This window comes from Ostrinia furnacalis, unplaced genomic scaffold (assembly GCF_004193835.3).
Source record: "Ostrinia furnacalis isolate ACB-3 unplaced genomic scaffold, ASM419383v2 OfSCF0415, whole genome shotgun sequence".
In the NCBI taxonomy this organism is placed as follows: Eukaryota; Metazoa; Arthropoda; class Insecta; order Lepidoptera; family Crambidae; genus Ostrinia; species Ostrinia furnacalis.
Window position 1 is genome coordinate 210,559 of NW_021130654.1, and position 25,491 is coordinate 236,049.

Sequence of the window (25,491 nt, forward strand, 5' to 3'; positions counted from 1 at the left end):
CTATTAAGGTATATAGGACTCAATGGTGGGTTTATATTTCTAATTGATGGGGTACAATAAATATTACTGGTCCATATTTATACTCGTAGTATGCTGTGGCTTACATTATTTGTTTTTCACGAGTAGGTAAAAAATAATGATATGCTTCGAACTGTTTGTTAGGCCGTTAGGAACAAAAATCGGTGACCAAATCCTTAAAAATTACTCTTTAAATTTTTAAATCTCCAATCAACAATCAATTCCATTATTAGTCAAATACCAAACTCGATCAGCCCCGAGACAATCACTCCGTCCCAGTAAACACGGACTTTCAACAATAAGCGCCAGACACAGACAAAAGTTGCCAACTCCGCAGACTGAAAGTTGGAACCTAGCAGGTAAGACCTAATTATACAACACTAGGTGGTGCCCGTGGCTTTTACTTGACTTGTATAGAAGATTCTCATTGTAATAACGGGTATTGTTCTAAACTTTCGTGGTCTTGAAATTAATTCTGGGTACGAAGATGTTTATGTTTACAGTTTGAAATGGTACAGGGGTAATTTGAAAATTAAAGATAAAGATAAAGATAAAAAGATATAAATAGATACTTGAAAAAATCGAACTGCCTAATGCGGGAATTGAACCCATGACCTTCCGCTTGCCGGGCGACTGCTCTTCCAACTGGTACAGGGGTATTTTCTTACATATAAAATAAAGACAAAAAGTTTCATAAATTATTCTGTCTTAATTAAAAAGAGCCTCTAGTTTGAAACCATAACCACTCTTCGTGCAAATGGCCCGAGTAACTCAAAGAAAACGCAATAAAAACAAGTTCTCGTGACTGAAAACGAGAAGTGTAAAATAAACTAACATATTGATATGTAGAGGCACTTAGCAGAAAAAGACTGAGGATAATACATGTAGCGAATGTCGAAGGCTGCGACAGAGACGCCCAACTTCGCAGTACTTCGCGCTACTTCGCAGTGCTTCTCAGTTCGCAACTTGCAAGTGCTGGAATATTTTTAAAATGCAAATAGTGCGATGAACATCGGAACCATCTTAGGCTCGAACTCAAACGCATTAGTTTCCGAATATGCATGTTACTTACGACTGGTGTGAAGAAATAATATTTCAATTAATTTGTGAAGGATAAAGGGATTTTTCATAGAAAAGATAACAAATAACATACCTAAATGCAAGAATATTTGAAAGAGCAAATATGTTTTCTTAGCCAAACTTTTTGTTTATATTAAACATTCTAAAAACACGCATTATTCATAAGATGGTAACTTGGACGAAAATATGTATTCCATTCATTTACGTCTCGAAAACAAATGTTCTAATTAAAAACTGGGCTTAGCAATAAATATGAGTCGCTGTCAATGAGCTAATTATTTCATTAATTAGGAACGCGAGCGTAGATTTCAGGCCCTTCAATTCGTGGACCCGAATTTTAAAAAGCAATATTTTCGTACACCAGATTCAGGTGAGCAGAAGTGCTGTTTTTGAACAAAAAAAGATTTGAAATAGCTTTTTGCGTTCATTTTAATATTCTTTTTGACTGTCTATTTCCGACGAAAAAAATATCAACCTTTTAGGGAAAATTGTCAAGAAAAACTTTTAACGAGAGAAATACTGAATAATACATTGATAAAGTAGTCAAAAGTTTCCTAGAATCACGTTGCAGTGCTTATGAAGGCTCATTTTAGAGCATTAGGGTATGTATACGTGTCAAAAATATAGCTCTACCATTCTATGCTACGCCAAACAAACCCACCTTTATGAAAGTCAAATAACTTGTAGGTTCCGCGGTGAGAGGCCAATTCGCTGACCGCCGCTGGCCTGTTATAAATTTTAGGCCCTTCAGCTATTGGATTAGGAACTCCGGCTAGTGTTGTGGCTTGGTATCGATGATTCGATTAATTTTAAACCGTACTAACAGGAGAGAGAGAGAGAGAGAGATTAAAGAAGCTATACTATTTGTAATGTAACATGACTGGTATAATTTTCGGCCGTTTGGTGTAGTGGTTCAGAACGGACTACTATGCCAAGAGGTCCCGGGTTCGATTCCCGGCCGGGCAGAAATTGAAATGATGAATTTTAATTTCTGTGACGGGTCTGGGTGTTACTATGTATAATATGTATGTATTTAAAAAAAAAAAAAGTATATAAGTAGTATATCCGTTAAGCTAGCACCCNCACCGTAAGTTTCTATCTTTGAACCATTCGTGGCATATAACATATTGCTCATTTGGCATTGTTGCTTTACTGTAGGATTTGCTCCTGATATGTTGCTCCCGTAACGATTAAAAACCTCATACCACTTTTTCAGTCGGTAACAATAAGGCGGTTAGACGGGTAGATAGCACAAAGGCCATGCTGGCTGGCTGTGCGATTTTTAGTTTCCTTGTTTCGTTTGTTTCCAATCACATGATTTTTCACATTTTTCTGCATACGGTGATACATATTATAATAACAAAATCTTCTTACTTGACTAGGCGACCTTGGCCTGTAACTGCTGCGTCGCAAATTTTCACGGTCATGGCACAATCAATATTTCAATTGCACATGTTATAGCTGTGTTAGCACTTTTTCCATTGTTTGGTCTTGAATTTTGCTGATGTTGTAGTTGACTGTTGAACTGTTGAGACTTCATTATTTTTGCATTCTCTAATATTTTATTAGCGATTTGATTCTTTTGAAGTTCCAAGACTGATTCCAGCTGCACAGACGAGGTTGGTCCTTTCAGAAATCGGGAATACGGACGTGACAGGGGTCTGGCGGCGACTTCTTGTGGTGTTGTGTTGCACGGAGTTGACATATGTTGACGATGATTGATGTTAATGACATCACGGATTTGCTCTGCTCAATCGGGGTAGCCAATTTGATGTCATGTCAGATGAAAGCTGGCGGAGGCTGATGCTGAAGATGGTGGTGGGTGATGGAGGTTACGTCTCACATCACGTTGGCTTGGTACGTTTATCTTCGTCGTCGTTCGTCGGCTTCGTCTGCTTCTTCGTCTTCGTCGGGGAGGTCGGGTTCAACTGGTTCATCATTCAATTTGTGGCAACTTCGTCGGGATCGTCTTCTTCGTCGGGTTCGTCGTCGGGGTCACCAATTTGTATTTGTATTTGTATGAAGAGATTTAGTATTGTGCATACCGGCACAATTTGAATTAATTTTTTTTTTACCAAGCTTTTTGTTTATTACACATTCTAAAAAACACATATTATTCATAAGACGGTAACTGGGATGAAAATATGTAGGTGTATTAAATTACATTCATTCACGTCTCGAAAACAAATGTTCTAATTAAAAACTGGGCTTAGCAATAAATATGAGTCGCTGTCAATGAGCTAATTATTTCATTAATTAGGAACGCGAGCGTATATTTCAGGCCCTTCAATTCGTGGACCCGAATTTTAAAAAGCAATATTTTCGTACACCAGATTCAGGTGAGCAGAAGTGCTGCTTTTGAACAAAAAAAGATTTGAAATAGCTTTTTGCGTTCAGTTTAATATTCTTTTTGAATGTCTATTTCCGACGAAAAAACATACCTACCTTTTAGGGAAAATTGACAAGAAAAACTTTTAACGAGAGAAATACTGAATAATAACTTGATAAATGTGTAGTCAGAAATGGTACAAAAGTATCCTAGAATTACGTTGCAGTGCTTATGAACTTTATGAAGGCTCGTTTTAGAGAATTAAGGTATACGTGTCCCAAATATAGCTCTACCATTCTATGCTACGCCAAACAAACCCACCTTTATGAAAGTCAAATAACTTGTAGGTTCCGCGGTGAGAGGCCAATTCGCTGACCGCCGCTGGCCAGTTATAAATTTTAGACCCTTCAGCTATTGGATTAGGAACTCCGGCTAGTGTTGTGACTTGGTGTCGATGATTCGATTAATTTTAAACCGTACTGGGTAATCATGAGAAAGAGAGAGAGATATTAAAGAAGCTATACTATTTGTAATGTAACATGACTGGTATAATTTTAAACTCAACAACTCGCTGTCCTTAGAAAAATATTCTTGAAACTTACATGTGTCATAGTGTGAGCTGTAATGGCCAATTTTAAAAGGTATTGTGTTGTACTTAGATATTTCATTTCAAGCACGTTTTCATCTTCTAATTGGAAAACTAGGTATTTGCATTTGCCAAATACTGATAAGTTTTGTGCCTGGTTGGCTTACATCAAGCCAATAAGACCGTACATAAATGATTATAGCCTACAGTAAAATACCTGTATTAAACTTATCGATATCCGTTATCCTCCAACACTACGGAAAATGGTGTATTTAACGAATTTAAGGAAACTGCTTAGGTGCTGTTAAATAGCTTTGTGTTAGTTTACGATTGTGAAGTTCCCAACGGTTTGCTTTACAGTTATTTCTGTTTGAATTTTTGGAGTTTTTGAAGTTAATAACTTGGATAATTAAAATTTTATCTCCTAAGGGCCTGACCCTTTTCTAAACATAAAATTATAGTAATAGATGAATTAAAGTAACTCACTTAAAACTTTTTTACACGTTACTTAAAAATTATGGTAGGTAATTTCAAAATGGTAGATTTATAAGGCTCTGTTTGAGTTAGCGACTGTGTAGCGTGATTCGGCGTTACTTTTGAAAAACCAGTTTTCAAAATTAGTTGTAAGATAAGATTTTAAAGCTTAAGTATTTGATAGTTATTTGGTCAACTGAGTTACCGAAAAAGTGGCGTCGGCTGTGTGCCAGAGACTTTACAAATCTTTAAAAAAAACTAAGCAAAATATTCACATCTACTTACTTCAACCCTTCCATACTAACTTCAACCCCTTTAAAACCAAAGCGATATAATCAAACTAGACCCTAATAGGTCTATTTCTATGTCAGCACAGATCTGTAGTGGATAAGTCCGCTAATTAAAACGTTGTAGCCCTTCCCTGCCCTGTCTTATAAATTAGCCTCGTAACATGAAAAAATTGAGCCTACGCTATCTCCGACAGTACTATTTCACAATGATTAATCAACAAAGGTGTTATTTACATTGCGCTTTCCGCCCCTGCGATCACTTTTCTGCGGGGCTTATCTCTAACATCTTCGTTTGTTTCATCCTCATCACTGACTTCTTTACTAACTTACTCAGGATCGCCCTTTGTTAAGAGTCGATGTATGCCTTCATTGCGATGGTAAGGTTTTGTAATAGCGTTGTTGGTTTCACAGGCGTCGGCAACGCCTCCCTTATCCAGTTGGAATCAAACCGCGTTTACGATACCCTGTCTACGTGTGAGCATCTGACCGACTTAAGTTCTCTGACGTCAGCACTTTCATGTTTTGGAATGGATAAGTTAGTTTTGGTTACGTAATGCTTTAGGTTTGGTTAAGACAAAATCAAAATCAAAATCAAAATCAAAAATATTTATTCAGTTAAGACCACAAGTGGCACTTATGAACGTCAATAGAAAGTAATAAAAAAAGAAAAGGTAGCCCTTATGGGGCACTTTACATGTCTCCTTATCTTTTGGGCCCTACCAGCGCTTCGAGACAAACATATGGCAAGTGCTGAGAAGAAACGCCGGAACAAACTCAGTCACCACTTATTGCCAGGAATTATCTAACGGTAAGAATAGTCGAATTTAAGTACATCAAATATGTGCAGACTGAACTGACCACGCATCCTTGTCATCAATATAGTCTACAACTTTGTGTTATTAACGTCTTTTAACTTTTAGTTTTCAGAAATACCATTCAGCTTCTCTTAAACTTTCTCTGGAAGTCTATGATAATAATGGTCGTGTAGATAGTTAAATCAAATCAAATTATTTTATTTGCAAAATGAATGGTATAACTCGTAATTAACTTTCATTAAAATTCCAGACAGTCTTGTAATCAAACTGAATAATCTAGTCTTTGTTTGATTACCTACGAGTACCATACGCGTTTCTGCTAAATGTTCTTAAGAATTAATATAATATGCGTAGATAGGTCATAAGGTCAAATTATCGACGTAAATGTATTTAAAAAGGATCATAGTAGCCTTTATAGACGTATACGAGTATGAACTGTCCCGCACGCGCTAGGATTGCGGCTGAAAACAGAACTTAGTTACCTATTTGATAGTTAAAAGCTTTTCTCTTAAAGATAATAAAGAAGAAGCAGTTAAAAATAATAATTGGCATTGTCAAGGACGTACCTTTAATGGTGTAGTTCATAAAACGTCGTAGCTTTTACCTGGATACTAAAGTTGGCGGGATAACGCGTCGCCATTACTCCGGGGCGGTCACGCGACAGGAATTTATAATATTCATAAGGAAAATGAATTCGGGAGCGCTAAGCTGGAACTCCGCGACGCTGCGAGGGCAGATATTTATTAAAATAAAATCATTTTTTCAGTCGGCTTCAGGTGAAAATATGCGCTGCAATCGAGGGAATGTTGGTAGGTAAAGTTGACAGCATATTTCATTAATTTTGTTGCATAATTGAACCTATTTAATATTACATTACTTGTCATAATATTAAGATGCCAACCGGCCGGTAGCGTGGGCAGGCCTCCCACTAGGTGGACCGACGATCTGGTGAAGGTCACGGGAGGTGCCTGGATGCGAGCGGCGCAGGATCGGTCTTCGTGGCAACCCCTGGGGGAGGCCTTTGTCCAGCAGTGGACGTCCTGTGCCTGAAATGAAGTTGAAGATGTCATAGTGTTTACTTCAATATGCCGTTGTCCGTATACAAATGAAGTAGTGCAGACAAAGGCATATTAAGTTAAACACTATCTTGTATCAATGTGAGATCTTATGTATTTTTTTTAGGTGCGATATCGCAATAAAAATGTGTAGTTTGACGTACTATCGACTGTCCAAAGAATTGAGAATCCCTTTAACGAAATGTATTGGAATATGCAGTCCGAGTGAGTGAGCTCGTGCAATAAACAAACCAACAAAAACCAGGAAACTATTGCACCTTTATCCACCATTCACGATCCCAGTGATTGAAATTAGAACTAGACAACAGAATTATAAAGATACTTACATTTTTTTGTAAATTTTTACCCGACTACGCGGAAGGAGGTTTATTAAGAAAGTATCGCACATTTATACATTTTCGCGATCACGACCAGTTAGGGCTATATTTCACCGGGACACCATGGCGGCGCAACCAGTCGCCGATACCAACAAAATGTATGCAGCTTTGCGCAACCAAACGGACACCAGGTGATAATAAATTCTCTATAGAGCTGTATACATTTTGTTGGTAGCCGGCGACTGGTTGCGCCGCCATGGTCTCCCGGTGAAATATAGCCCTTAAATTTTGCGAAAATTCTTCTCGTTCGTAGTAAGCGTTGTTTGCGAGTGTGCCGCCATGTTCGTATGAGTCGCAGGTGCCTCATTAACATACAAACGCCTCCGATGTGTACTGCTGAATATGTTCCTTGGGATGCACTCGAAAATGCATCCTAAAATGTGTAATCTGAGTGCAATTTCCTTTGAGTGAATGAATGGAGATCCAGGTGACAGAGCCGAAGGTGTTAAAAAAAAGTATGTGTAGGTAATAAGGTGTAATGTGTGCTTTAAGTTATAGAAAAGGTGAAATTTTTGTTCAAAAACAGTTTTTTTTTATCCACAACGAGGAAGCTCTTGGCCTGTACCTATCTCACCTGATGGTAAGTGATGATCAGGCCGAAGGTGGAAGCGAGCTTCACCCGGAATCCTGAACCACGGAGGAACTGGCTATCTTACCTCTAACTGTCGGAACACATTAATGCTGTTAACATTGTTGTTATGGCGACAGACTTAGGTAAGATGGTGGTAGCTAGCCAGGCGGGCTTAGAACAAGCCCTACCACCAACAGTTTATGTTATGTAACGATGCACGATGCTTGCTTAAGTGAAGCAGCAAATCGAACGCAAAGCGTTAAATAGAGCTCTGTGATTGGTACGTGTGGTGACACACGTCCACGGGCACTGTGAGACTGAGACCTCATAATAATGTTTGTGAATACGGGCTAGATTTTTGTTATTTGAATTAGATGTCGTACATTACTTATAACCTTAATAAAAATGGGGGCGAATGTGCTAACAAGAGTAATGTTTTTCATAGAAACACTCATCTCCACTCAAAACTATGTTGACGGCATAATTTAGGCTCGCTGCGACGGCTCTCTTGAGGAAAACTAGCCGGTTTTCGCGGTAAATGTATGGGCAGACTTCAAAAGCTAAATGTCACCTAAAGGAGTGACCGCCGAGTTTTGGCATCACACTAACGGTTGTTCAAGAGAGCCATCCTAGTTCTAGAGCTAAAGTTTGGGACAGTTTTGAAAAAATAATAATACAAAATTATGTGTGTTCTTTTAGTACATGATTATTGATTAAGTATGGATTAACTAGACTTTAAGGCTGAGTTGCACCAACTTACTTTAACCGTATGCCGTAACTATGACAATGACCAGTGTTTTTTGTATGGAGTTTGACAGATTTTTGACGTTTCTTAATGTCAAAATAAGATAGTGCAACTCAGCCTAAGACTCAAGTAACAAGTAGACCAATTTTATCAGAGCTTTTAACTGCTAAAGTCAAAATTAACTTATTTATTACGTACAACATAACGTATTCATTTTCAGATTAGCTTAGATGTTAAATTAGATTTCGTTAGGTACCTACCTACTTTTAAATTAATTTGTGTTAAGACTCTACTATTACAAAGGCTTTAGTCGTCTCTTTAATTTAAGCTCTTAACATATTCAGACTTATACGCTAAACAGCGTGTTAACCACATTTATAACCAAAATATGTTTATGCAAATGCAAATTCGCTACTTAAAAGCTTGTCAAACGTTAAGCGCCTCATAACAATATATAATATGCAGTTAACTCGAGTTTACTCCCCTAATTGCAATATCTAGGCTTCACCCCTCCCCGTCTCATGTAGACAAATTGTTTGGAAGTAACTTGATCTGACGTGGAAGTGGCAATTATTGTCTTTGAAATGTTTAACATTGGTGTAAAAGCTCTTATTTTAGAGCCCTGTTGATGAAATTAATATGCTTTAAAGCAACAAACACAACGTATATACCTAGTATAGGAGGCCGCGTACCGGAAAACGCAGCGTGAGACGTCCATCTACAAGGTGGACCGACGATATAATAAAGGTAGCAGGAAGGTGCTAGACGCAGGCCGCTACCAACCGGGCAACATGGAAAGCATTGGGGGAGGCCTATGTTCAGCAGTGGACGTCCTATGGCTGAGTTGATGATGATGATGATGAAATATAGGTAATTACATACACATATTATAATTTTGAGCTTAATTTCATTATTTTTACCAAAAATAAAATAAACATCTAGTTATTACATACTGTGTAATATTCATGACGTTTATTAAACTCCCTATCAATATATCTGAAACTATAGACTATCCTATTAAGAGCTTAAATAATTAGGCCAGCCTCGTTTCTCTTTATTATAACAACATTGAACATTGTGCGAACTACATAACATTAATTCATTGTTTATTTCTGATTTATACGGCCGCTCGTTTAGGAACGATCGTTACCTAACCTATACTATCCGTTCGCGATAAGTTTTTTTCTATATTAGTGCTACTGAAATGCACTTGCAACTGGTGCTAACGGTTTACTCCAATTGCAATGCGGTGTTTTAGATAGAGATTTTGTGGGTGTTCATTTATTAAAATCTTTCAGGCTGTTTACTAGGTATATAGGTTATGTATATTTTAAAGCTATTGGTAGTTTCTTCTTTTTTGGTTATATCTATTAGATTGTAAGGATTTACGTTAAGCAAGCGAAAAGTGGTTTCATGGATGTGGCATTGTGTGACGAATCTAGGGCATTGTGTAAGAAGATGTTCCCATGTTTGTGGCGTTTGGTCGTCACAGGGACAGTGGTCATCTGCGACGATGTGGACGCGTTTTAAGTATTGCCGCTGGAGATATGACGTCACTCGAATGGAAGCGTCTATAACTATAGCAAACTAATATATAGGTTAATCGCGGCTGGGGGAAGGGACGTGCATTCCACGGACTGGCAAACTTAGCGCGAACGGGTAGTACTTGTACATTGAAAGCACAAATAACAAGTTAGAATACACTACATAACATGACATCCTCACCTTACATATTAATAACTTAACAACAACACATTGCATCAAACCCTAAAACGCGAAAGTGCAGCGTATTAAGGTAGCAATTAGCGGCACAATGCGGCGAACGTTCGCCGCTCTGCGCTCGGGCGTGCACGCCGAAGGCGGCGGAGCGCGCGTCACAATGCCTCGTCACTGCTCATTATGCGCCGTTCTATGCTGCTGTTACAAGGCGCACGCGATGCTGGTGCGACTTTGTAAGGCTATTTTAGGCAGATTTAACAAGCATTTGTCCACTATGGGACTATTCGAAACAAGAACGTGCAGGATGTGCCAAGAGGCAGATGAAACGCCACTACACATTCTCACGGACTGCGGACCTTTGATGCGCAAGCGGAGCTTACACCTGGGCAAACACATCCTAGGCCCACAATATGTAAAACATTTCGCCGCCCAAAAGATTCTGCACTTCCTAATGGATGCAGGACTCGGAGGCGAACTGTAAGGAAAATAGCGGCCATCACAATAGATCGGTACCGGTCGGAGTAATACTAGGACTTTATTGAACTAGAATAGCCGCTCAACACAAAAAAAGGCTATTTTGTTGAAATATTTTAGATCAGAAGGAAAGCATAATAAATGCATACGAAATGTTCTGCAACAGAAGTTAAATCTATCTATGCTCATCAGTCAGCATACTAGATCAATTTTATTCGGCCATATCATTTTTAAATGTTTGTTTGAAATAGTACTTAGAAAATATACATATATATACAATAGAGAAGATATATATAATATACAGTACTTAGAAATGCTTTTAAGTTTAATGTCGTAAAAAGTTAGCGGTCTATCAAATCACCCTAACCAGTCGGCTGAATAAAACATCCGATGTATTTACAAATATAGGGATCACAATTGGTTATCCCGGGGAAGTGTTCGGATCCCGTTTAGCCGGCGTTATCCGGCGACCTTCGGGTACATAATGGAGGTTAAAAACGCATCAAGGTATCGAATAAGCCTTTTTGGAAGCAATTTCTTGTTTAATGTCCGTTTATCGGTGGAAAGGAGTACAGTGCCAGGACATGCGTATAAAAATAAACGCGATTGAGCTATGTACGTCTGATAACTATTGCACTCTGATACATACAATCATCATCATCATTTCAGCCACAGGACGTCCACTGCTAAACATAGGCCTCCCCCAATGACTTCCACATCGCACGCTTGGTAGTGGCCTGCATCCAGCGCCATCCCGCTACCCTTATCAGGTCGTCGGTCCACCTTGTGGGTAGACGTCTCACGCTGCGTTTTCCGGTACGCGGCCTCCATTCCAGAACCTTGCTGCCCCATCGGCCGTCAGTTCTGCGTACTATGTGCCCTGCCCATTGCCACTTCAGTTTACTAATCCGTCGGGCTATGTCAGCGACCATCATACAATAGCAGAACAATATAAAAATAAACCTTCCTTGCCTGTACCTATACAGCTACGCTCTCTTGTAAATAGAGATAGAACCCAGTACGAGTATGTCGATCTTCTAAGGGTACCTACCTGCCACATTATTCTATTAAAAAAATGGTAGAAAACCTCAATGGTCCTGTGTATTTAACAAACGAAAGATGTTTTGATTGTAGAGGTTATGAAACATCGCACATGAGTTTAGCGAGTGTTGCATGGAATCGTTTGTTAGCGGCGGGATTCGGCGGCGAGCGTCCATACAAATGCTAACCGGCGGCGCCGTCTCCAGAGGCCGGGGTTACCAGCTCGTGGGCAAATTACGGATACGAGCTGCAGGCGAAACCAGAGCAATCCACCAGGACAGTGTTGAAAATCAAAAGGTCTGCCATGTAGAGTCGACAGCACACTAGGCATCAGGCGATACCTTGGTATAATGTGCTAATAGATTTGTGACTTCATGGAATCAAAGAGTTAGGGTATGAGATCGAGTGACTGTACAGGTGTGTCTATTGACGGCCTAGGAAAAATTGTAAAGGGTCGCAAGTCGCAAAGGTACGACCAAACTCCTTGGCCGCTCGCCTGGCCTGCGAGAAACTTCTTTTTCGTTTTTTGGTTTTTACGACTGTCACTTTTTTCTCTTCCTCTTGACTGAACCAAATTGAAGTAATTTTTATTTACAACTAGCTGACCCGGCGAACTTTGTTCCGCCTTAATGGCAATAAATAAGCAGACTTTTTTTTATTTCGAACGGGATAAAAAGTATCCTATGTCCTTCTCCTGGCTCTAAACTACCTCCCTGACAATTTTCAGCTAAATCGGTTCAGCCGTTCTTGAGTTATAAGTGGAGTAACTAACACGACTTTCTTTATAGATATAATTTAATTTATGAAGATTGAAAGGCTTTATGAAGCCTTTCAATCTTCATAAATGGCAATGCCAGATTTTGTATGGAAGGTGGCGTCTTTTTTTTTTTGCGCGGCCATCGACCAAACTTTGTTTTTTGATTACAAAATANACCCCCAAGGGTGAACTTTTTTATACGCAATATTTTTAATTTTTAGTTTTTTTTTGTGTTCACGCATTTGAAGTCGGTTTTATTTTTAAAAAAAGTTAATTATGTTGAAATATTTTAGATAGTATTATCTAAAATATTTCACTAGAACTAAACTTCTAGAACTGAACTAGATCCTACTAGTATTAGTAGGATCAGAAGGAAAGAATAATTAATGCATACGAAATGTTCTGCAACAGAAGTTAAATCTATATAATATGCTCAATTGCTCATTAGTCAGCACACTAGATCAATTTTATTCGGCCATATCATTTTTAAACGTTTCTTTAAAATACATACAGTATTTTTAAGTCGTAAAAAGTTACCGGTCTATCAAATCACCCTAACCAGTCGGCTGAATAAAACATCCGATGTATTTACAAATATTGGGATCACAATTGGTTATCCCGGGGAAGTGTTCGGATCCCGTTTAGCGCGCCTTATCCGGCGACCTACGGGTACATAATGGAGGTTAAAAACGCATCAAGGTATCGAATAAGCCTTTTTGGAAGCAATTTCTTGTTTAATGTCCGTTTATCGGTGGAAAGGAGTACAGTGCCAGGACTTGTGTATAAAAATAAACAGACTGAAGGATGTACCATTTGACATTTGACATTTATGATTGTCTGATACCACTTACACAATTCTCGTGGTACAACTTTCTCTAAAACTGCTACAAAAACGAATCCTCCTAGCTTATCAGACGTATTCATTGTTTCTCTCATATAACAATAGCGGGTACAATGCCGACCTTAAAAGGGTATTATCCTACAGTACGTATTATAGAAAGATAGAAGAGGTGATGGTGGAATGAAGAAGTGGTCAAAAGATTTGAAAAATCATTCTATTTGAATTAAGGTTTACGCTTATCACATCATTCTATTTAAAATTTAACTAATGGTACAAGACCACAATGGTCCTCTGTCCAATTAACAACAGAGAGATTATAGTGCTTATGAACTTGGAAATTCAGGGCAAAAAACGTCGCACTTGAGTTTAGCGCGCGTTTCATGGAATCGTTTGTTAGCGGCGGGATTCGGCGGCGAGCGTCCATACAAATGCTAACCGGCGGCGCCGTCTCCAGAGGCCGGGGTTACCAGCTCGTGGGCAAATTACGGATACGAGCTGCAGGCGAAACCAGAGCAATCCACCAGGACAGTGTTGAAAATCAAAAGGTCTGCCATGTAGAGTCGACCTCACACCAGGCATCAGGCAATACATAAACTTTGGTTGTAATGTCCAACTAAAGTCATGATTCCATGAAATCAAGGAGTTATGGCATGAGATCAAGTGACTCTTCCTTTTATATCGCATTGTTTTTCTAGTCTGCGAGCCCATTCCAAAATTGCTTAAATGCATCACGATAAAATGAAAATCAAAAGGTCTGTCATGTACTTTCAACAGCGCTTTTCAGGCTGTTTATTTTTGTGTCAAAATAGTTCTTATTACAGAAACTGAAAGCCCTCAAGTAATTAGCTTGATGAGCCGTCGTCTGTACTTCCGGTAAATTTGGGCCTGACTAACTTTCACTCTACAATTAAAGGGCTGAAATATGTCTAAAACTGTCTCAGAAATCAGTAATTTTGGACAGGGGATTGGTAACATTTACAAATCCATAAAAAGCTTAAGGTGCATTTATACGTTTTAATTTGTTCTACCTGTGCTTTAGGACCAACAAGAAAGAGCTTCTAAAAGAAAAAATTCTTAACACTAGGTGGAAAGTCCCTGCAAGTTTGTTGTGTGGACGCACGCTTATGTTGATTCCCACCGCCTGATTTTTGATCGAACTACCTTCATAATCCTATGTGCCTGCAGCATTCCACACCTCCAAATTTTAATAATTTTTCGAATCATAACTGGATTTTGAACTGGATTAAAAAGCTGATTTTATTATTTGTCCTTAATTATGATGTATGAAGAATATACATTATACATATATGTTTCTTGGTGTACAAATAAACAAATATGATGATGGACTCAAATCCTTGTATTATGCGGGAATCGAACCCGCAATTTTAGGTATTAGAGCGGTGTTTGAACCATTAGGCCAGACAGTCGTCATATTACCTGCCTAATTTTTTACCTATTATATTTTTGTCTACACGTTTATTTGTTAGTTAATTACTTGAAAAATATGGGTGCCTGCTTATGGTCGCTTTTAAATTACAAAATGTTGTTAAACTTTTTTGAAACCTACGTAACTAAAAAATAAAATATATTTTTGCAGTACATTTTTGCTATAATTCATACCATTTAACAATAGAGATAAATCCAATCTAGTTCAATAAACAATTAAGATACATTGAAGCGAGGTCCAAATAAATAAAAAAAAAAAATAAAAAAACCGAGGTATTTAAAGTGTCCAAAACAAAAACAAACGCAGCCGGCAGGATTCGAACCTGCGCTCCCAATGGGAATCTGATTTCGAGTCAGACGCCTTAACCACTCGGCCACGACTGCTATGTAATACCTGCGCGAATTTTACCCTCATCTTCCCCTGCTCGAAGGCTGTTGGGCTATTTTAAAGCCTGGCTTTAATTGGATTTTCACCGGGCGCTTTTCTATGAAACTGAACGTTGTTTATTGGAGCTTTCAGATATTCCGGCTCAAGTGCTAAGGGCGGGGACTTTTGGTATGTTCAAATTGTGTTCCACGCGTTTCCCTCTGTAATACTTTATTGACTGGAGTAATAAACTGAATTACAGAATGTTATTACTGGTAGCCTAATTTTTATTGGTAGTTAAATGAAGCTACAGAGTGTAAGCCAGCCGTAACACGAAGTTTGAGCCATGATCACTTGATTTACTAATCACGCGACTCCTCGCTCGCGTGTGGTTGTTCCTATCACTCGCGGCATCAGCTCGCCTCACTCACTCACTCGCTCGCCAGCTAATAACTCAGCACTATCGCGCCTATTCACGCCCCTAATAGACAATAGCCTTTTGCCAGACTATTCTTCACTGGGTTGATTCGCGATTTTTAGCCACCAGGGCGGCGCCACTGATCAAGCTGAAATCTTGTTGTGCTTTGATTTGCAAAATACCTAGAATACAAAATGTAGAAAGTAAATAAAGTAAAAAATATTATATAAAAAATATTGCTACCATTTTGAATAGCTGTTCAAAAATATCTACATTTTTCATTTCAATATTTGAGTCTCGTAGCGGCAATATGAATTTATTTTGAGAATTTATTTACATATCGCATTATTTCAGTAAAATAATTTCGAAATTGTTTATAATTATTCTAATTCAAAAATTATGGAATTTCGTTTTATTTTTTGTTAACTGCATATTTTTCCATTAAACTATTTTTATTATTTGAAATTAAAACTACATAATTTGTAGAATACTAAAATGAAGTCCACTCTAGATCGTCAAGGTATGATTGGACCGACGGCGACTGACGATAGTGAAGGTTGCGGAAAGCTACTGGATGTAGGCTGGACTGGACCGATCATTGTGGTAATCTTTGGGCGTTTTCCCCAGAAGTGGGTGTGTTGCGGACGAAAAGGAACTAAAAGTGTACCTACAACTATATTTGGGTGAATATCCCAAACACGTTTTTTACGCGGCGGAGCTGAGAATCGATGGGAGAAATGTAGTTAACTAGAGCGATGATTTTTTTTCTGTATATAGTTTATACAGCGTTTTACACGATAGCAAAGTCTTCAGGACAGTAGGTTGTTATTTTATGTACTAAAAAAATTTTCAAAGACCCAAAATCTAATAGCGGTGGCGCGTCCTAACTCTATTTCTACTCATAAATTGTGTTATTCCTTCTTTCTCGGGGATTCTAGTAATTTAAAAATAGTATAGCCATAAAATACATTAAATAAGACTTCCAAATGATATGAAAGAAATGAGATATTTCATATTTTAAGTGTTTTAAATAGCCTTTCAAAACTGTCCCACGAAAAAAAGCAATTACAGTGGCTCAATTTCGACACTCTCTTACTTCTCCAAAGAAGCTTTGAGAGACGTAGAGTTCTTCTTCCCTGCATCACTCAACTGTGTCCTCCTGATCGGGCTATAAAGACTTGCGACTTGTGGTATTGTTTTTCCAGCAGACCCGTAAATATTTGTATCAGCGGCACAGGAATACAAAATTTTTCAATTTCGCTGGCAAGTGTATGAGTGAAAGCTACTTACTTAGATGCTAAACGATTCTTTAACATGATTAAAGTTTGGTGTTTTGTTGTATCTGCATACAGAAATTATTGATCAGAATTATAGTTTTCTTTATAATTTGAATTTTGTAACAGTTTTTCAATTCCGGTGGCGCAATTTCGGTGGCTCCGGTGGCGAATCTATTGCCGGAATTGGTCTTATTGGCTCTGGAGCATTGTACCTAGGTCTACTAAGGTCTCAGTCATAACTACAATATCGTCAGTGAATCGAAGTTGTGTGATGTACTCGCCGTATCTTGATACTGAGCTCGGTCTAGCTCAGAAGCTTGAAAACCTCTAAGTGGGAGGTAGTGAAGACTTTAAGAGATTATGGTGTCTCCAACTCTGAACCCTCGCAGCAATCAGATAAGTTTCGAGTTCTGATCTTGGGGGAGGGCTGATATGATGAAGTTTTCATACAAATACTTCAGAAGTTGCATGTATCGACAGTCAATTTGACGCCATTAAAGAGACTGTAGCACAGNTTTTTTTATTGCGCTGATTCTGCTGCATACTGATGTCTGGAGCCTTTAATGGATGGTATTGTTTGTTTACACATACAATGTCACTATTTTGTTGCAATTTCTTACAAAACTTGCGCGCAAAAAGCAAATCTAGTATGAAAATCATCAAACTTCTAATGCTCGTAACTCAGTTCAGACTGAGTTTAGAGGTATACATGTCATAGTAAGTTTGGTTTATTAAACTATTTTGTAATCAAAAAACAAGGTTTGGTCGATGGCCGCGCGAAAAAAAAAAAGACGCCAATTTCCGGCAATGTCTTTTAACCGTTCTATGTGCATGTAAGTTTTAAATAAATAAATAAATTATATCTCTCATAGTGTCGGTGACGTATTTTGTTCAGTGACTCTCTATCTTTTATATTACATTGCTTTTTTAGTCCGCGAGCCCGTTCCCAAATTGCTTAGATGTATTATTAATACATCACGACAAATGCAAATCAAAAGGTCTGTCACGTTACTTACGACAGCACATAAGGGTTTATATTTTGTGTCAAAATAGTTCTTATTAGAAACTGAAAGCGCCCCAGTATTTAGCTTGATGTGCCGTCGTCTGTACTTCCGGTAAATTTGGACCTGACTAACTTTTACTCTAAAATTAAAGAGCTGAAATATGTCTGAAACTGTCTCAGAAATCAGTAATTTTGGACAGTGATGTTGGTAACATTTACCAATCGATAAATGGCTGATAATAAACTTAAGGAGCATACAAACGTTTTAAAAAAATATTGCTCTACCTACGCTTTAAAGCCAACAAGAAAGAGCATAAAGAAAACTCTACTTAACACTAGCTGGAAAGTCCCTGCAAGTTTGTTGTGTGGACGCACGCTTATGTTGATTCCCACTAGGCATGGAACATTTCATGAATAGCAGGTGAAAAATCATATGAAATGAATTTCATTAATCACACCTGCTATTTTACTTCACATAGACTGCTATAATTTCACAGTCAACGAAATCACGAATCACATGAATTTCATTCATTCATTCGAGCGAAGTTCGTGAGCGCAGCTCTGCGAAGCGACCGAGCGAGTAAGAAGGAATGATTTGATCATGTGCGTGTTAGAAAAGGACAAGAGATGTGATGGCGGACGAANTCTGCTTCTTCTCAGCACTGGCCCATTTATTGTCCCGAAGAAGTGGTAGGGTTAATACTGGGACGTATGAAATTGCTTTGTAAAAGCCTATTTGCAAAAATAAATGAGTTTTTTTTTTAGTTTTAAAAATTAGTAAAATATGCATAATATTCTTGTTCTGTTTGTCAAAATAGCATAGCATAGTTAGTTACTTGACATAAGTGACTATTTCCCAACTTTATGTCTATATATTTATTCCAGGGACACAGTGATGTCGGAGTTTGCTGCAGCCTTCCTTTGTAACCCCTACCCTGAGCCAGTGGAGATGTTCATAATACCAGCCCTTCATGACGACCCAGGAAAGAAATTCCCATTCCTGTCGCTTATACAATGCTTACAGGAGAGCAAGTTTCATAGCAAATTACTTATAAATGACTCATGGTTATTGCATTCTGTACTGTCACTAGAACCTCCAGGATTTGGTATGTATCAAACCACTGGCTACTAAGAAGATTTAATTTAATTTTTTAAACTATTGAGTCTAAATTATCTGATATTTTGTTTCAGTTGACGATATACGCCAATTGAACAATACAAAGCTACCGAACAACCCGATCATACTGAATTACCTTAAAATAATAGCTAAGTTAACTGTTAACGTTTGTAATAAGCAAATAACGTACGAATATGAAGACTCTTTGTACAGTCAAGAGACCGCAGCGGATAAAGACAACGACAGCGACAGTGAGATTGAACCGAACCCCACTTCGGTAAGAGAGAAACTTTTGCTGACCAAGTGCATAGAAATGTTGAACGAGCCTGACCGCTGCGTCATGATGACGTGCTGTATGATCGTAGAGAATGACCTCAGTGACGAGTTTTTGGATGACATGTCAGAAATATGCCATAACCTGCTTTTAAGTCATAGAATGGCGTTACATAAATATAGGTGAGTTTTTATGTTTTGAGCATGATTGTGGTTTTAAAACTCACATGAGACTGTAGATTTTTACATGTCAAAATCATGTTCAAAAATGATTTGCCTCTTAAATGCAAAATTACCTGCAAATATGTACTTTTTTTTTATTTGTGTTGAGCGGCTATTCTAGTTAAATAAAGTCGCTAGTATCACTGCGACCGGTACCGATCTATTGTGATCACCGCTATTTTCCTTACAGTTCGCCTCCGAGTCCTACATCCATTAGGTAGTGCAGTATATTTTACTTTGAACCTAGGAATATTACGCGGATGACTGTTACTTCGCAGGTTACTCTACACATTGGCGTTTAAGCCAATATTTATCCGAGGGCTGTGGCGTTGGCTCAGCAACATGAGCCATGAGTCGTCGTTCGGGGGCTCCGCCACTCCGCTCCTCTCCGCTCTTTCTAGAGGCATGGGCGTGGATTACGCGGAAATAGGGGTCCACAGACTATTGGCGCCATTGGCAGTTTTCTGTGCGCTATTCTCGTTGCTGATCGGAACGCTGCATGACACGGAATTCTGCCGCGACATCGAAGATGAAGACATCAAAATGACGTATAGTAAGTTATGAAAAATAAATTAATTGCTTCTAAAAGGAGTCATAATTTTAACGAAAAAGTGTCAAAATGTAAAGCAATTCAAATCCTTTTTGTGCTATCCATTGTTGAATATAGTAGGTACATTGATTGTATTTTATCATTTCCAGTCTCATCAAGTCCTTCAGTAATCTCAAACAATACCGGCGGTCGGATCCACGCGTTCGAGTTTTCTGAACTCGGTGGGCTGTGTCGGACGCTGCGACAAGTGTGCCTTGGTCTCGTGGAGCTGGCGTACCCAGAAACGAGACCCGTTATCGGAGGACTTTACAAAGACGCGGTGGGAAATAATCAGATTGAGCTGTCCGGGAAGAAACAAACGCCGGCTTGGTCACATTTGTTTAAGGTAAGCGCCCTATTCCGCTCTATGTACCGATCTATCTTGCATCTTGTCAGTAATCGTCCTTATAATATTGCGCTATTCCATCAATCTATGCATGAAACAGTTCTAAAGCCTTGTTCGCACTAGTCGAGTAATTTAGAAGAGCAGCGAGTTGCTCTTCTAAATTACTCGATTATAGTCTTTTTCACGTAAGATGATTCGTATGACGTTTCGAGTTTGAAAGTTATAGAGATGTCACATAACTAAACCATAGCGATTTATCTATCGATTTTTTTCTAAGAGTTAGTAAAACCTACTTTTAGATAAATATTTTGTATAGGTGTTATTTAACAAAAAAACCGGCCAAGTGCGAGTCGGACTCGCACACCGAGGGTTCTGCCGTACAAACGTAGCGGTTTACAATTTATGACGTATTAAATCAAATTACTTACTAGATATCGTAGTAGTCTTTAAGTTTTGATTCTGTTGCGAGTAGTGGCGAATTTCAAAATATGCGGTATGATTATAGGTAGGTACCTACCTCAGCGTTTTGAATTTTCGCGTTGATTTTTTTTTATGCATAACAAGGCAGGTATTTGACCACAATCGCACCTGATGTTGAGTGGGTCTAGGATGGTACATATCTGCCCTGTAAGTGCTTATTCACTCTCGCCTTGAAGAGGCCCGGATTATAGTTTTCGGGAAAGACAGCAGCAGGCATTAGAGTTTTTCACAGTTTAGAGGCAATTAGATTTAAGAAGTGTTTGATATGAATTTCAACTTTAATATCTCTACGCGTTCATGTGAAAAAGGGTAGGTAGTAAGTTTATAATTATTAAAAAATATATTTTATGTCATGTAAGCAAAAATAATATTTTAATATTTTATGTAACTTCAAATTTATCATTTTCGCAATTTTTCCTTTATCTGTACTATATAACGTTGCTTCGTGCCGAATTTCAAGATTCTGAGTTCACGGGAAGTACCTTGTAGGTTTTGATTCCCTAGCGTGTGACGGAAATTCGTCTAAGGTGTCGGTATAAACTGCTGTATCTTTTGATCGCGTTAACTTATACCTAAATTCTTTAGAAATTTCCTTAAATGTAAACAAACACTTCTGCACACAATTACACCATAATCACTTACGTGTTCATAATATCATACACATTATTTCACAAGCCCATGAAACCAACTTTATTCTCACGATTATACAAGTTTGGAATCAATCTTTAAACAAATTATTTTAGCAAAATATGTGGACGATGAAAATTTGTGAGACTTGTCAAATTGACTTGAAGTTTAAAATTATTTGTTATAGATGACCCACGCTGAACTGTCCCACCAAACTCAATGACAGGGGGGCGCTACCATCGTTCAACTATATGGTTTTCAATATGGCAAAAATCAGAACCAGCGATCCGGTATAGACGGTGGCGCCCCACTGTCAATGTCATGCATAGGACAGTTCAGTATTTTGGAACTATATCTCCATGTTGTCTCTGACACATCAGTGTTGTAACCTGTAAGTCATAGACAATAGTCGGTAAATTTAATCGATTTTATTTCAATTATTCAATCATTTTTATTACTGATTGCATTTAAATAGATTTAAATAGGGTCTTAATCAACAATGTATTTTTTCTTCATTGAATGTACTACTAATTGTTTAATGCATTGCTTTATAAAGCATTAAAATTCTTTCTATAGGTACGTAAGTACTACAATAATTTCAATCCGCGATTAACGAGAGGTTTTGTCGCCTCACTAGGGCACAGATTAAAAATGTTTTAGTGTCAGTTGGCCATATTTGTTTACATATAGGGAAATTTCTAAAGAATCCGACTTTAGAAGTTTGATTTTTTCACTGCTTAAAGGGACAATAGACCTAGGTATTTGGTATAAATTTCAATTTGATACCTTTATTCGTTCGTGAGAAATAAGGTAGTAAGTTTCATTTTATTAAAATATTTTTATTATATTATATAACTAAAAAAATGTGATAATCGCAATTTTTCCTATATTTGCATTATATGACAATGCTTCATGCCAAATTTCAAGATTCTGAGTTTACGGGAAGTATCCTGTAGGTTTTGATTCCTTTGGGAGTGTCGAAATTTTTTTGAAAATATCGACATAATCGGCTGTATCTTTTGATTGGCTTGGCTTAGAAGTTTGATATTTTCACAACTTAAAGGGACAATAGACCTGAGTATTTCATGTGAATTTCAGCTTGATACGTCCACGCGTTCTTGAGATAAAGGGTCTTGACAGACAGACAGACGGACAACAAAGTGATCCTATAAGGGTTCCGTTTTTTTCCTTTTGAGGTACGTAACCCTAAAAATGAGATTTTCGCAATTTTTCCTATATTTGCATTATATGACAATGCTTCATGCCAAATTTCAAGATTCTGAGTTTACGGGAAGTATCCTGTAGGTTTTGATTCCTTTGCGAGTGTCGAAAATTTGTTGAAAATATCGACATAATCGGCTGTATCTTTTGATTGGCTTGGCTTAGAAGTTTGATATTTTCACAGCTTAAAGGGACAATAGACCTGAGTATTTCATGTGAATTTCAGCTTGATACGTTCACGCGTTCTTGAGATAAAGGGTCTTGACAGACAGACAGACGGACAACAAAGTGATCCTATAAGGGTTCCGTTTTTTCCTTTTGAGGTACGGAACCCTAAAAACATGTTTTTTTTTAATTACAAATATTATTGTAACATTTTTTTATTGATAATATTCAAATTCCATAGACTTCATGTTCAAAAAAACGATTCCTAAAAAGTACTGGTTCTATTTCTTTTTAAATTAAAAACTTTAATTTATTTTCAATGCGTTTATTAAAGTCAACAATCGAAAAATATAGTTGATTTTTGTGATGTTTTTAATAACTAAGTATTCACTGCAATCGATTAATGAACCGCGGAAATCATCGATTTTGTTATTCAACAAATACCCCAGCACTAAATCTATTCCGTTTCACACATTGCGTACATTAAATAAAAAATATTTTTACATCGTATTTAATTAAAATATAATCAATAGACTCAGATTTTACTATATATTTCAAGACAAGTAGTTAATTATTTTTTTATTATATTGCTGATTAAATACAAATATTTTTTCAAGAATATTCTGCGTATGTAGTATGCGTAATATGGATAACCTTAAAGTGTCATACGGATCATCTTAGGTGAAAAAGACTATAGTAACTAAAGTACTCGTTACTGACTAAAAAACACTTCGCACTTTGGTCGAGTACAGTTTATCAGTAATTATATGAACTCAACTAAACCGCCCAGATTCAAACTTGTTTTCAGTGAAAGTTGTATTATTCTAGGTGTGCACGCACCTCCTACGCGCGTTATACGTGCGCGACTCGCGTCTGCGCTTCTTCGGCGCGGACGAGTGGCCGGCGGCCGGCGCCGTGCCCGAGGCCGCGGCCGCCGTGCTCGTCATCGCCGGCACCGACCACCGGCCCAACCCGCGCCAGCTGCGCCGCCCGCCCAGNAAATGACTTCTGTTTGGCCGATTTCTACTCCAGACGCACGCAAAGACGTGGAGGTGTTTGTATACTATGCAGGTCGGATCTTAGCTATAGGAATATATCAATACCGAGGGATCTTGCTACTGATTATGCCTTTGAGTGTTGTGGTATTGAGATTCCCCAATTGAAATGTATAATCGTTTGTATTTACCGAACTCCAAAATCAGACCCATATATATTTCTAAATCGTCTTGAAACTATGTTATCGAAACTGAGATATAAAAATAATAAAAAAATTGTTATAACTGGAGATTTTAATATAAATATTTTAAAGGAAAGTAGCATAAAGGATGAATATATAAAAATATGCCAAAATTACGGAATGACAATACATATTAAAGAGCCAACGCGAAAAAACGCCTGTTTAGACCAAATAATCAGCAATATTCCCACAGCTGTTGGAAAAACACATAGTTTGGGACTATCTGATCATGACACTTGTCAAACCCTAAACTTACCAAAACAAAATATACAAAGGAAATTAAAAACATGGTTCGTATTTAGGAGAGATTTTAGTCAAGACAATATGAGAAAATTCGCTGAAGCGATCTCATCTCTCTCATGGATTGACGTTTATGATGCCACTGATGTAAATAAGTCTTTTAATATATTTCATGAAACTTTGATTCTATTTTTTGAATTATGCTTTCCTAAACTAAAAATTAAGATGGACCATAAAAAAAAGGTAATAAGTGGATAACCGTAGGTATAAAAAAGTCATGTGTCTCAAAACGTAAACTGCGCTTTAAATACTATGCAAACTCTAATACTCTTAACAAAAGAAAATATCAAAATTACTCGCGTATTCTAAAAAAATGTATAAGCAAATCACAAAAGCTGACAAATGAATTATACCTTAAAAAAAGTAAAAACATATGTAAATCGACATGGAATATAGTTAAATCATTCGAGCAGACAGACACTGATAACAATAATAAGTATATAAATAAAATAAAACATAATAACACTCTGACATTGAATCCTATTGACATCTGTAATCATTTTAATAAATTCTATATTGACATGACCAACAAATCGACAAAATCTAAATTACCATCTGCTCATACCAATATCCAACCTATAGCTGCAAGTATTTTTCTCTACCCGTCTACAAGTGATGAAATATTTAAAATAATTAATTCTCTCAAAAATACAGCTTCAGTGGGATACGATGAATTTCCTACAAAAATCTTGAAATATTGTGCTAGAATTTTATGTGATGTCCTGAGTCACCTAGTAAATCAATCAATTACAGAGGGCAGTTTTCCTGAAAAACTGAAATTGTCGGTCATATATCCCATACATAAAAAAGATGAAAGAGATAAAATGGATAACTATAGACCAATTGCTTTAATACCCGTGTTGGCTAAAGTTTTTGAAAAAGCATTGCATACAAGGATCTATAAATTTCTCGAAAAACACAACATTTTAGCTAATAGACAAAATGGATTTCGTAAGGGTAAATCCACTACGCTTGCAACTTTTAACTTAATAAAAAACGTAACAGAGTGTATTGATAAAGGTATAGATGCTACAGCTATATTTTTTGACATGAGCAAGGCATTTGACTTTGTTTCTCATGAAATTCTCCTGCAAAAATGCGACAAATATGGTTTAAGAGGCACGGCACTTGATTGGCTTAAATCTTATCTTCATAATCGCCGCCAATACGTACAAGTCAAATCTTTAAACACTAGCAAAGAAGAAACAAA

The 25,491-nt window shown here is 37.5% G+C and overlaps 1 protein-coding gene and 1 non-coding gene across 2 annotated transcripts; one reads left to right on the forward strand and one right to left on the reverse strand.

Annotated features, from left to right (window-relative positions):
* The first annotated feature begins 10,174 nt into the window (after window positions 1-10,174).
* Window positions 10,175-23,749, forward strand: LOC114364165 (ubiquitin-protein ligase E3C-like). Its single transcript, XM_028320189.1, has 6 exons — window positions 10,175-10,230; window positions 18,590-18,810; window positions 18,896-19,277; window positions 19,595-19,869; window positions 20,016-20,251; window positions 23,573-23,749. Exons 1-6 carry the CDS (start codon window positions 10,175-10,177, stop codon window positions 23,747-23,749), a joined length of 1,347 nt encoding a protein of 448 aa, XP_028175990.1.
* TRNAS-CGA (transfer RNA serine (anticodon CGA)) lies at window positions 14,942-15,023 on the reverse strand. The gene has a single exon. It is a non-coding gene; the product is annotated as a tRNA-Ser (tRNA).
* Window positions 23,750-25,491: the final 1,742 nt, after the last annotated feature.